The sequence below is a fragment of the Scardinius erythrophthalmus genome (assembly GCF_964197995.2).
Source record: "Scardinius erythrophthalmus genome assembly, chromosome: 1".
In the NCBI taxonomy this organism is placed as follows: Eukaryota; Metazoa; Chordata; class Actinopteri; order Cypriniformes; family Leuciscidae; genus Scardinius; species Scardinius erythrophthalmus.
The window spans coordinates 26,884,179-26,896,574 of NC_138221.1; the positions used below are offsets into that span (position 1 = coordinate 26,884,179).

A 12,396-nucleotide genomic window follows, 5' to 3' on the forward strand; every position below is an offset into this window, starting at 1 on the left:
GATTCTGCTTGTTAACATCAGGTGTCTTCAATAATGCTTAATCATCACTAAATTAATCACTTAATTATCTCATTAACTTTAACACCGCTTTAGTGTTACTTTAACACTCTGTAGAGTGGGACCATATTTGCTCTGAGCAGTGTTGATTTAACACTGTGGAATTTACTGTGTACCTTGGCCATAATGGCCATTTGGGAGATTATGCTTGCCTTAAATACAAAATAGTTAGCAATGTGTTACTTTACATTTATTGCAAACAAAATCTGAATTTATTTATTTTTACAGTCATAGGTATTGCAGAGTAATAAGTCCTTTACCCCAAATATTATCAATTAATATTATAAATATTATAAATTGTTCCCTTATAATTACACGTGTACTTATAAAGTATGTACAATAATTACAGAAAGGTACGCTGTAAATTCGGTGTACTTACGCAGTACTTTCCGGGCTGTAATCATGAATTACTGCATAAATTATTTGTAATTTTCCATGTTTTTTAGCATAATAGGTCATAAGCTACATACCGTGTAATATTAAAATAATTAGCCCTTAGTTGGGTAGCTTAGTTATGAAATACTGCATTTTATTTGTATTTTTCATGGTTGTTACTCCTTTATTCACCAAATATTATAAATTGTTCCCCTATAATTACATATACACACTCTATAATTACCAAAAGGTATGCTGTAAATTATGTGTACTTGCGCAGTATTATCTTAAGCGTTACCAGATTGGCCATTTGATATAGTTACCCAAAATGAATTATACCTCATGTTTAAACACCATCTACATAAGAGGCAGCGGCAAAAATATTTCACAAAATATGAAGAGGCAGGGTAAAAGTAAAAAGGATTTATTCATGTCCATAAAATCAAAACTTAGCGTTTACACAGGTGTGCCTTTGCTATCTGTACAACAGATTTAACTGTTCAAATAACGCATCAGACCCTCGCGTACATCCCTGCCCTCCTCCTCTGCACCCTGTGCCAGTGGCACCACAGGCTCTGCAGCAACAGGTGTATCCCATTCGTGCTGGTAATCCTCTCCATGCCTTTCACAAAGATTGTGCAGAGCACAACAAGTCAACACCATGGACTTCACCAGTTCGATGTCGCTGTCATTCCTCTTCATAAGGCACCGCCACCTTCCTTTGAGTCTCCCAAAAGCATTTTCTACCACCACCCGAGCCCTGCACACTTTTTTGTTGTAGGTCAGTTGTTCTGCTGTCAGCCGGCCATTGTCAGGGAATGGTTTTAGGAGCCAATTCTGCAAAGGGTAGGCAGAGTCTCCTAGCACATAAAAGCCAGCATTCACCCCACTGATGTTCCTGGTGCAAGCTGGGTAGAGGCTTCCACGCTCGACCAACTCCCACACAGTAAAAACTCCAGTGTTAAATTAACACTCCTGGGAGTGTATATGAGTCCACACTCAAAAGTGTAAAGTGTTAAAATATGAGTGTTAAATTAACACTCAAGAGTGTTAAAGTTAATGAGATAATTAAGTGATTAGTTTAGTGATGATTGATCATTATTGAAGACACCTGATGTTAACAAGCAGAATCACTGAAGGAGGAAATCACTAATTGTAAGTTACCATTAAGGTGATGGGTGTTCGCTTAAGTTGGGCTCTTGACCCTTATATGTTTACTTTAAATTTTACTTGTCTGCTGTTATTGATTTATAACAGTCAGATGAACAAAGAGACAATGTGATCTGATGATGTTGGTTATGTTTTGACATAATCATGTTGTGATCCGTAAAACAAAACTTATGAGATGGCTTACCTTGTTAATTACAGCAGCTCTGTGATTCTACAGCACATGATTTTCAGTATTTTTCATATAATCCAAAAATATTTCATAATCATTTTTCTGATCAAAAGACTTTCAAATGAATTTATTTAGAAACACAGACATCAATAATCAGCCTGTGAATCTCAACAATGGTGACAATAATAAAGCATGTTGCAGTGTCTGCCACCAATCACAACTCATTAATGGCTCCCATCATGCATTGCGGTATGAATAAATTATGATCTGAATTGTCTATGTAATTTACTTTTCCTAATTGAATATTCTGCTCGTCACCATTGTTGAGATGCATAGACTGAATCTTGACATCTGTGTGTGCCTAAAAGAAAGTTTTTTTTTTTTCAAAACAACTTTTAAGAAATCCTTTGTATTATATCTAAAATTCTGGATATTTATGCAGATTCACAGTTATGCTGTAATCAACAACATAAATCTAAGTCAGAAATAAGGATCTTAATGAGTTCAGTGATCATTTTCAAATGATGATTGTCATAATATAACCAACACCATCAGATCACTTTTTTTCTTTGTTCATCTGGCAGTTATAAGATACAACAGCCAAACAAAATTTAAAGTAAATGTATAAGGGTCAAGAGCCCGACTAAAGCAAACACTGATCACAATAATGGTAACTTACAATTTGTGATTTTCTCCTTCAGTGATTCTGCTTGTTAACATCAGGTGTCTTCAATAATGATCAATCATCACTAAACTAATCACTTAATTAGCTCATTAACTTTAACACTCTTGAGTGTTAATTTAACACTCATATTTTAACACTTTACACTCTTGAGTGTGGACTCATATACACTCCCAGGAGTGTTAATTTAACACTGGAGTTTTTGCTGTGTAGCTAGCTAGCAAACTGTAGGCTGTAGTAACTAATAGTACTGACAGTAACTCGCGATCGGCAAACTGATGTGAATGAATGTGCTATATTGTTAGGGGAGGGGCAGCGTCAGGGGCTCTGATGCGTCATCAAGTAGGGGCGTGTCCAGGAGCTCAGGGGCTCCAGTGCGTCATCGAGCCCCCGTTTTAGCCCCGCCCAAAAAATCCGGAACACAGCAATGGTGAAAAACTGTTTAACGGTCTAACTCCACAATTCAGTACTTCACAGTTCACAGTCTTTGTAATATGTTTTAGCAATACATTTCTAACATTTATAATGTGTTTAGATTTTTTTTTTAGAATTGCCTTTACAGGGACTTTAATTAGTGTACCAGGTTGTAACACAAATTATTTTTAATTCACATATCACTATAGTTATTAATTCCATCCTAACAAAACTGCTCTCTCACTTATTTAGGGTTAGGGGTTAGTAACTAGTTAGTAGTAATAACTATGTAATAGTCGTATGGCAAAGGTATGTTTTTCCCCATCGAAGCAGTGGCTCTCAGGTTGGCAGAGGTTGGCTCTCAGGTTGTCAGTCTCATCCCTTTGAGACTGAATGGATTGAATAAGCAAGGTCAAGCTAAGCGCAATGCAAATAATGTGTGTGTCTATTATATTGCAAAAATATTGCACAATATTATACTACAATAATCTCCAGAAAGAGCACAAAGACACCACTTCTTGAAAAATCACTTCAATCAAAGGGCTTTATCTTGGCTGTATTTTCCATATTTGTCTTGACAAATGAAACATTTTTGCCAATCAATATCTCTTCCTATTTGTTTTTCTTTGGACGCTAGGCTTATAGCTCCCTCTGGATCCATGTTATCTCATCTGAAGGCAAAGATCTCATCCCAATCAATATCTCTTCCTATTTGTTTTTCTTTGGACGCTAGGCTTACAGCTCCCTCTGGATCCATGTCATCTCATCTGAAGGCAAAGACATTTTTCACTACACGTGTAGTGAGGACATTGTAGCCATCAGAGGATGGGTACATGGTGGTCATAAAGGGATGGACATGGTCAGAAACAATGCTCAGGTAGGCCGTGGCATTTAAAGTGTCAGCTGGCTGGGACTAGTCTGATTGGTGCCAGCTGGCTGGTGCCAGCTGGCTGGGACTAGTCTGATTGGTTTCTGAGTGGATCACTACAATGTCCTCTGACATAAGCTGAGGGCTTTGCTATCTAACAAAATTATTAACACTTTTAGATATAGCAGACTGTAAAATAGGCTGCTGTGCAGCAAATAAATTAAAAACATAAATTTTTCCATTACACATCTGCACAAAACTTAATTTACCTATTAGTAAGTAAGCTAGTAATTATGAAAGTAAGTTAGCCTAGCTATACACTCACCTAAAGGATTATTACCTGTTCAACACCTGTTCAACACCTGTTAAATTTCTCATTAATGCAATTATCTAATCAACCAATCACATGGCAGTTGCTTCAATGCATTTAGGGGTGTGGTCCTGGTCAAGACAATCTCCTGAACTCCAAACTGAATGTCAGAATGGGAAAGAAAGGTGATTTAAGCAATTTTGAGTGTGGCATGGTTGTTGGTGCCAGACGGGCCGGTCTGAGTATTTCACAATCTGCTCAGTTACTGGGATTTTCACACACAACCATTTCTAGGGTTTACAAAGAATGGTGTGAAAAGGGAAAAACATCCAGTATGCGGCAGTCCTGTGGGTGAAAATGCCTTGTTGATGCTAGAGGTCAGAGGAGAATAGGCCGACTGATTCAAGGTGATAGAAGAGCAACTTTGACTGAAATAACCACTCGTTACAACCGAGGTATGCAGCAAAGCATTTGTGAAGCCACAACACGCACAACCTTGAGGCGGATGGGCTACAACAGCAGAAGACCCCACCGGGTACCACTCATCTCCACTACAAATAGGAAAAAGAGGCTACAATTTGCACAAGCTCACCAAAATTGGACAGTTGAAGACTGGAAAAATGTTGTCTGGTCTGATGAGTCTCGATTTCTGTTGAGACATTCAGATGGTAGAGTCAGAATTTGGCGTAAACAGAATGAGAACATGGATCTATCATGCCTTGTTACCACTGTGCAGTGCAGGCTGCTGGTGGTGGTGTAATGGTGTGGGGGATGTTTTCTTGGCATACTTTAGGCCCCTTAGTGCCAATTGGGCATCGTTTAAATGCCACGGCCTACCTGAGCATTGTTTCTGACCATGTCCATCCCTTTATGACCACCATGTACCCATCCTCTGATGGCTACTTCCAGCAGGATAATGCACCATGTCACAAAGCTCGAATCATTTCAAATTGGTTTCTTGAACATGACAATGAGTTCACTGTACTAAAATGCCCCCCACAGTCACCAGATCTCAACCCAATAGAGCATCTTTGGGATGTGGTGGAACGGGAGCTTTGTGCCATGGATGTGCATCCCACAAATCTCCATCAACTGCAAGATGCTATCCTATCAATATGGGCCAACATTTCTAAAGAATGCTTTCAGCACCTTGTTGAATCAATGCCACGTAGAATTAAGGCAGTTCTGAAGGCGAAAGGGGGTCAAACACAGTATTAGTATGGTGTTCCTAATAATCCTTTAGGTGAGTATGTCTGGTAAGTATATAGCTAGTTGGAAAACAGTTTAGCTTACCTGTTTCTGGCAACATTTGATGGTAGAATCTTGAGGTAAATGTTTGTGTAGACAAATAGATCAAGTTAATCTGTTGTGTGATTGTGTGATTCACTCCTTTATAAAGTTTTGTTCAGTTCTGTTGTTCTGTTGACACCTGCTGTGATCATCTTCTCTGGATCTGCTGCCAAATCACAGCTGTGCTGACACAACAGTGCCCCTTGTGGTGTGATACTGTTGTGGTATTTATTGATTATTCATTTTTAATGATCATGCTTGCACATAAGTTGGTTTTATATTGCACATTTGCCCAAAATTACAATAGGTAACATGGAAGAAAATGGAAGCACTTTGGGAAAAAAATCCGCTTTTACCACTTTTAAGAATATAGTGTTAAAATGGACAAAAAAAATTTCTAAGCTGACAACCTGGCTAGAACACATGTTGAGGGGTTAAATATTAATACTGGATAGGTTGTATACTTGTACCAAAAAGTGTCCAACAAAGTTTTAATATCAGTTTTGGCCCCCTGACTAATTCAAAGTGAGGGGGCACGCGCCCCCTCAGATTTTTCCTCCCTGATAATTTTTTTGTCACAACTTTATTCCTATTATGCTCCATAATATACCAGAGCCTATAACGACTCAAATGTATTCTTCTGGATGTGTAATAAATCGGTCAGCATCACTGCATCAGCCCTTTTTCCTAATATGGTGTCTGTGTATCAAAGATTCTAGAGTGCTACGCGCGTAGCGCTCTAGAATCTTTGCTGTGTATGTTCAAGCAACTCACTCGTCTTGCACGTTGAACTGGCAATGTTTTACAGATGGTCTTGAAGTGGTAAGTGGGCAAAGCAACAAATCAGGATTGAATTAGTTATCGGATGATATTAAAAGGTAGTGGGATTATTTGTGGTTGACCTGGAAATTTTAACTTGATCAAAAAGTTATGGATTTGATATTAGCTGCGAATTCAGAGCATTAACTTAAGTTGTGTCAGTGTAACGTTATCGATAGCTAGCCTAGTCTAACCGTAAACTAGTTGGTAGTTTACCTAACCGTAAACCTAGTCTCCAGCTGGTTCAATTATTTTCAGTTTCATAGAAACAAGGGTGTTAAATTTGTTGTAGGCTAACTGCAAAATCCAACCTAACGTTATCAAGGCATCGACTTGATGTTTCTCCCATAGACTGTTATTCACGGTTCTTCACGGATCAGGCAGCTAATTCAAATGCAGTGAAAAAAGATAGCCACCCGTTCGAAAGCTACAGCATAGCTACAGCATAGTTGGGACACTTTTAAAGTCCTTCATCACATATTAGCATCTCCTTTTCTTTTCAAAACAGTTTGAAGACGTCTGGGCATTGAGGCTATGAGTTGCTGGAGTTTTGGTGTTGGAATTTGGTCCCATTCTTGCCTTATATAGATTTCCAGCTGCTGAAGAGTTCGTGGTCGTCTTTGAAGTATTTTTCGTTTAATGATGCGCCAATGTTCTCTATAGGTGAAAGATCTGGACTGCAGGCAGGCCAGTTCAGCACCCGGACTCTTCTACGACGAAGCCATGCTGTTGTAATAGCTGCAGTATGTGGTTTTGCATTGTCCTGCTGAAGTATACAAGGCCTTCCCTGAAATAGACGTTGTTTGGAGGGAAGCATATGTTGCTCTAAAACCTTTATATACCTTTCAGCATTCACAGAGCCTTCCAAAACATGCAAGCTGCCCATACCGTATGCACTTATGCACCCCCATACCATCAGAGATGCTGGCTTTTGAACTGAACGCTGATAACATGCTGGAAGGTCTCCCTCCTCTTTAGCCCGGAGGACACGGCGTCCGTGATTTCCAACAAGAATGTCAAATTTGGACTCGTCTGACGAACACTATTCCACTTTGAAATAGTCCATTTTAAATGAGCCTTGGCCCACAGGACACGATGGCGCTTCTGGACCATGTTCACATATGGCTTCGTTTTTGCATGATAGAGCTTTAGTTGGCATCTGCTGATGGCACGGCGGATTGTGTTTACCGACAGTGGTTTCTGGAAGTATTCCTGGGCCCATTTAGTAATGTCATTGACACAATCATGCCGATGAGTGATGCAGTGTCGTCTGAGGGCCCGAAGACCACGGGCATCCAATAAAGGTCTCCGGCCTTGTCCCTTACGCACAGAGATTTCTCCAGTTTCTCTGAATCTTTTGATGATGTTATGCACTGTAGATGATGAGATTTGCAAAGCCTTTGCAATTTGACATTGAGGAACATTGTTTTTAAAGTATTCCACAATCTTTTTACGCAGTCTTTCACAGATTTCACGTATTTATTTTCCCTACACCTGGATCTATTTTGAAAAATCATTATTTTTGTTTTAGCGAAGTTAATTTTGAGAGCCCACGTTAGACTGAATGTCTCTACGATGTCGAGGAGCTGTTGTAGTCCCTCTTTTGTTTCTGACAGAATGACTAAATCATCTGCAAAGAGGAGACATCTGATCTCTGAGTCCGTCAGGGTTGGGCCGGGGGCAGTGGAGGTATTTAAGGCTTTGGCTAATTCATTTATATAAATGTTAAATAGAGTGGGGCTCAATGGGCAACCTTGTCTGACTCCTTGATTTTGGGGGAAAAATTCTGTTCGACTATTCCCTATTTTTACAGCACATGTGTTGTTTTTATACATGGTGTTTATCAGATCAAATGTTTTCCCTCCAATCCCATTTTCCAGTAGTTTTAGGAAGAGTCCTTCGTGCCAGATCGAATCGAAAGCCTTCTCAAAGTCAATAAAGCAAGCGAAGACTTTAGATTTATTCTGGTAAACATGTTTGTCGATGATGGTGTGGAGGGTGTAGATGCACAGCAAAAACTCCAGTGTTAAATTAACACTCCTGGGAGTGTATATGAGTCCACACTCAAAAGTGTAAAGTGTTAAAATATGAGTGTTAAATTAACACTCAAGAGTGTTAAAGGTAATGAGATAATTAAGTGATTAGTTTAGTGATGATTGATCATTATTGAAGACACCTGATGTTAACAAGCAGAATCACTGAAGGTGGAAATCACTAATTGTAAGTTACCATTAAGGTGATGGGTGTTTGCTTTAGTTGGGCTCTTGACACTTATATGTTTACTTTAAATTTTGCTTGTCTGCTGTTATTGATTTATAACAGTCAGATGAACAAAGAGACAATGTGATCTGATGGTGTTGGTTATGTTTTGACATAATCATGTTGTGATCCGTAAAACAAAACTTATTGAGATGGTTTACCTTGTTAGTTACAGCAGCTCTGTGATTCTACAGCACATGATTTTCAGTATTTTTCATATAATCCAAAAATATTTCATAATCATTGTTCTGATCAAAAAGACTTTTAAATGAATTTATTTAGAAACACAGACATCAATAATCAGCCTGTGAATCTCAACAATGGTGACAATAATAAAGCATGTTGCAATGTCTGCCACCAATCACAACTCATTAATGGCTCCCATCATGCATTGCAGTATGAATAAATTATGATCTGAATTGTCTATGTAATTTACTTTTCCTAATTGAATATTCTGCTCGTCACCATTGTTGAGATGCATAGACTGAATCTTGACATCTGTGTGTGCCTAAAAGAAAGTTTTTTTTTTTTCAAAACAACTTTTAAGAAATCCTTTGTATTATATCTAAAATTCTGGATATTTATGCAGATTCACAGTTATTCTGTGATCAACAACATAAATCTAAGTCAGAAATAAGGATCTTAATGAGTTCAGTGATCATTTTCAAATGATGATTGTCATAATATAACCAACACCATCAGATCACTTTTTTTCTTTGTTCAACTGGCAGTTATAAGATACAGCAGCCAAACAAAATCTAAAGTTAATAACATAAGGGTCAAGAGCCCGACTAAAGCAAACACTGATCACCATAATGGTAACTTACAATTTGTGATTTTCTCCTTCAGTGATTCTGCTTGTTAACAATCAGGTGTCTTCAATAATGATCAATCATCACTAAACTAAACACTTAATTAGCTCATTAACTTTAACACTCTTGAGTGTTAATTTAACACTCATATTTTAACACTTTACACTCTTGAGTGTGGACTCATATACACTCCCAGGAGTGTTAATTTAACACTGGAGTTTTTGCTGCATGGTCAGATGTTCTGTGTTTGGGCAGAAAACCAATCTGACTTTTGTCCAGAATTTTGTGTGTTTTAAGAAAGTTCTGCAGTCTTACATTAATAATCGAACAGAATATTTTCCCCAGGTTGCTATTGACACATATGCCTCGGTAATTGTTTGGCTCATATTTGTCTCCTTGTTTAAAGATCGGTGTAATCAGGCCTTGGTTCCAGGAGTCGGGGAAATATCCTACACTCAAAACTATGTTGAATAATTTGATTATTGCGGTTTTGAATTTGTCGTTGGTGTATTTGATCATTTCATTTAATATTCCGTCAATGCCACATGCCTTGTTGGGTTTTAAAGCATGCAGTCTCTCTGTAAGCTCATCTACAGTGATTGGGAAATCTAGGGGGTTCTGGTTGTCTTTAATTTTTTCTTTCAGGATTTCTAATTTGGTTTTTAATTCATTTCGAGCAGGATTTGTTTCAGGTGTTTTGTACAGATTTTCAAAGTGTGTTCTCCATATGTCCCCGTTTTGAATGGCCAGTTATTCCTGCTGTGGTCTATAGAGAGTGTTCCAGTTGTTCCAGAAGTTACTGGTATTTATTGACTCTTCCATTTCTTGAAATAATTGGTCTGTGTGTTTTTCCTTTTTTACTCTTAGAGTTTGTTTGTACAGTCTAAGAGCTTCATGGTATTGATGGCGTAGTTCTTCATTGTCAGGATCTCTGTGTTTTTGATTTGACAGATTTCGTACTGTTGTTCGGGTATGTTTGCACTCACTGTCAAACCACGTTTCGTTGGTGTTTTTTGGTTTTCTTTTTGATGATTTCTTTTTCAAATTGCACATGGATGCTGTTTGGTGGAAAATGTTGGTAATGTCACTTAGTGCCAGATTTATGCCTAATTTATTTTGTGAATATGTGTTAGTTATAAATTTGTCTAATAATAATTGGATAGTTTGGCTTTCTATTGCATTTTGATAGTTTTCTGTGCTGTTTTTTGTCCACTTGTAGGGTTGTTGCAGCTTCAGTAAATGAGAGGGCTGTCTGCGTGATTCATTGGTATGAGTTCGTCTTAAATATAGCGTAATTTTACAGTGGTCTGACAGAGGTGTTTGAGGACTGACTGTGAATGCTCTGAGATGCACTGGGTCAATGTCTGTGATGAAATAATCGACAGTACTGTTGCCCAGGAAAGAATTAAAGGTATAACAACCAAAAGAGTTTCCCCGTATGCGACCGTTCACTATATACAGGCCCAGTGATCGACAGAGCTCAAGTAGACTTCTCCCACTTCTGTTTGTGAATTGGTCATAATTATTTCTGAGCTGGTATGAGGGCAGAGGGTGGCTGGTGTTTGTATACTTGTCTCCCTGTGTGCTGACAAAGTCTGGTTCATTTCCAGTTCTGGCGTTTAAATCGCCACACATTAACACATTCCCTTTGGTCTGGAAATGGCTAATCTCATCTTGCAGGATGGAGAAGGTGTCTTCACTGTAATAGGGGGACTCGGCTGGGGGGAGGTATATAGCACACAAGAATATGTCATGGTCTGTGGAGACAATGTCTTTTTGGATTTTTAACCAAATGTAAAATTTTCCGATTTGTATGGTTTTGATTGAGTCTATGAGATTTGCTCTATACCATATCAGCATCCCCCCTGACTCTCTGCCCTGAGTCACCCCTCTTAGTTTCGTTGATGGTAGAACTACTTCCCTAAATCCAGTCGGGCAGCCAGTGGACAAATCCCTAACATTCCATGTTTCCTGCAGTATTATGATGTCAGAATCATGAATTTCCCTTTTAAAGTCTGAATGTTGGCTCTTAATACCAAAAACAGAGGACCTCAGTCCTTGAATATTCCAACATGTGACTTTTAGAGAATATGAGCTCATTAAATAATTACATTTGTTAATTCAAAACAAGACAGACATCAGTATATTGAATTGACAAATCAAGAAGAATATATTAATATTATGATGTATCTAAGAATATAAATCAATTGCATAAACCAAGTAAAATAAATATGCAAAGACATCATATTCATATTAGGCTATATATGTATACACATACACACATACACACTCATCCCAGCCAACACAGCCATGTGGGGCCCAAATGGGTTTGACCTGGGCTATCTAACTGGGACCCAGCCAGTTTTGTCCTCGGTTTCCATGTAGGCCCCACATGGGTTTGCCCAGATGAAATGAACACTGCTTAGTGTGCACAGTACAGGCTGTTAAATGTAACACTGAATCAGTGTTGGAGGTAATGAGATAATTAAGTGATTGAACAATGATAGTGCATTATTGATGAACACCTGCTGTTAACAAGCAGAATCACTGAAGGAAAGAGAAACACAAGAACTACTTCCAGCCACAACCTTGGATGAAATCAACTGAAGATAAAATACATTAAATCTCTCAAGATCTGATTAAACAACTCCACAAACAGCATTACCAGCTTCACTTATTACTAAGCAGACTGACTTTATTTATGTCAGACGTCTTCAGAAATTCTTATTGAGAATTAACAGAGGTTTAGATGTTGATTACTTATTTGAAAGTAATAGTTTGATTTGATGTTACCATTGTGGCGATCAGTGAGTGCTTTAGTCAGGATCTTGACTTTTTAACATTAGTTTTTCTCTGGCAGCTGTGTCTGTTTGTTATGGCAAGAACAGCAAGAGAAAATGTAATCAGATGTTGTATGCTGATTGATGATAAGAATATAATCATCATGTAGTGGCTTAGCTCATTGATTATGTGTGAGGTTCATACGGGTAGTATGATATTCATTTTGTTTTATTGTTGTGATTCTACAGCAAGAGAATAATAGAATTTAATCAGAACGTCAAATGATTTTTAACACCACTTACATATTTTAGGCTACTCCTAATCTTGCTCACACACAGACATCAAGAATCAGCATATGAATCTCAACAATGGTGACATGCTTCATGGTGC

At 38.2% G+C, this 12,396-nt stretch overlaps 1 protein-coding gene across 1 annotated transcript in view; it reads left to right on the top strand.

The window, feature by feature from the left end:
- Positions 1 to 12,396, top strand: part of LOC308695541 (uncharacterized protein) — a gene marked incomplete at both ends in the record, with an annotated part of 375,246 nt that overhangs the window by 334,581 nt on the left and 28,269 nt on the right. Inside the window, one exon of the mRNA XM_081373717.1 lies at positions 6,818 to 6,885. Coding sequence (XP_081229843.1) covers positions 6,818 to 6,885 — 68 coding nt within the window. The remainder of the gene's footprint in view (positions 1 to 6,817; positions 6,886 to 12,396) is intronic.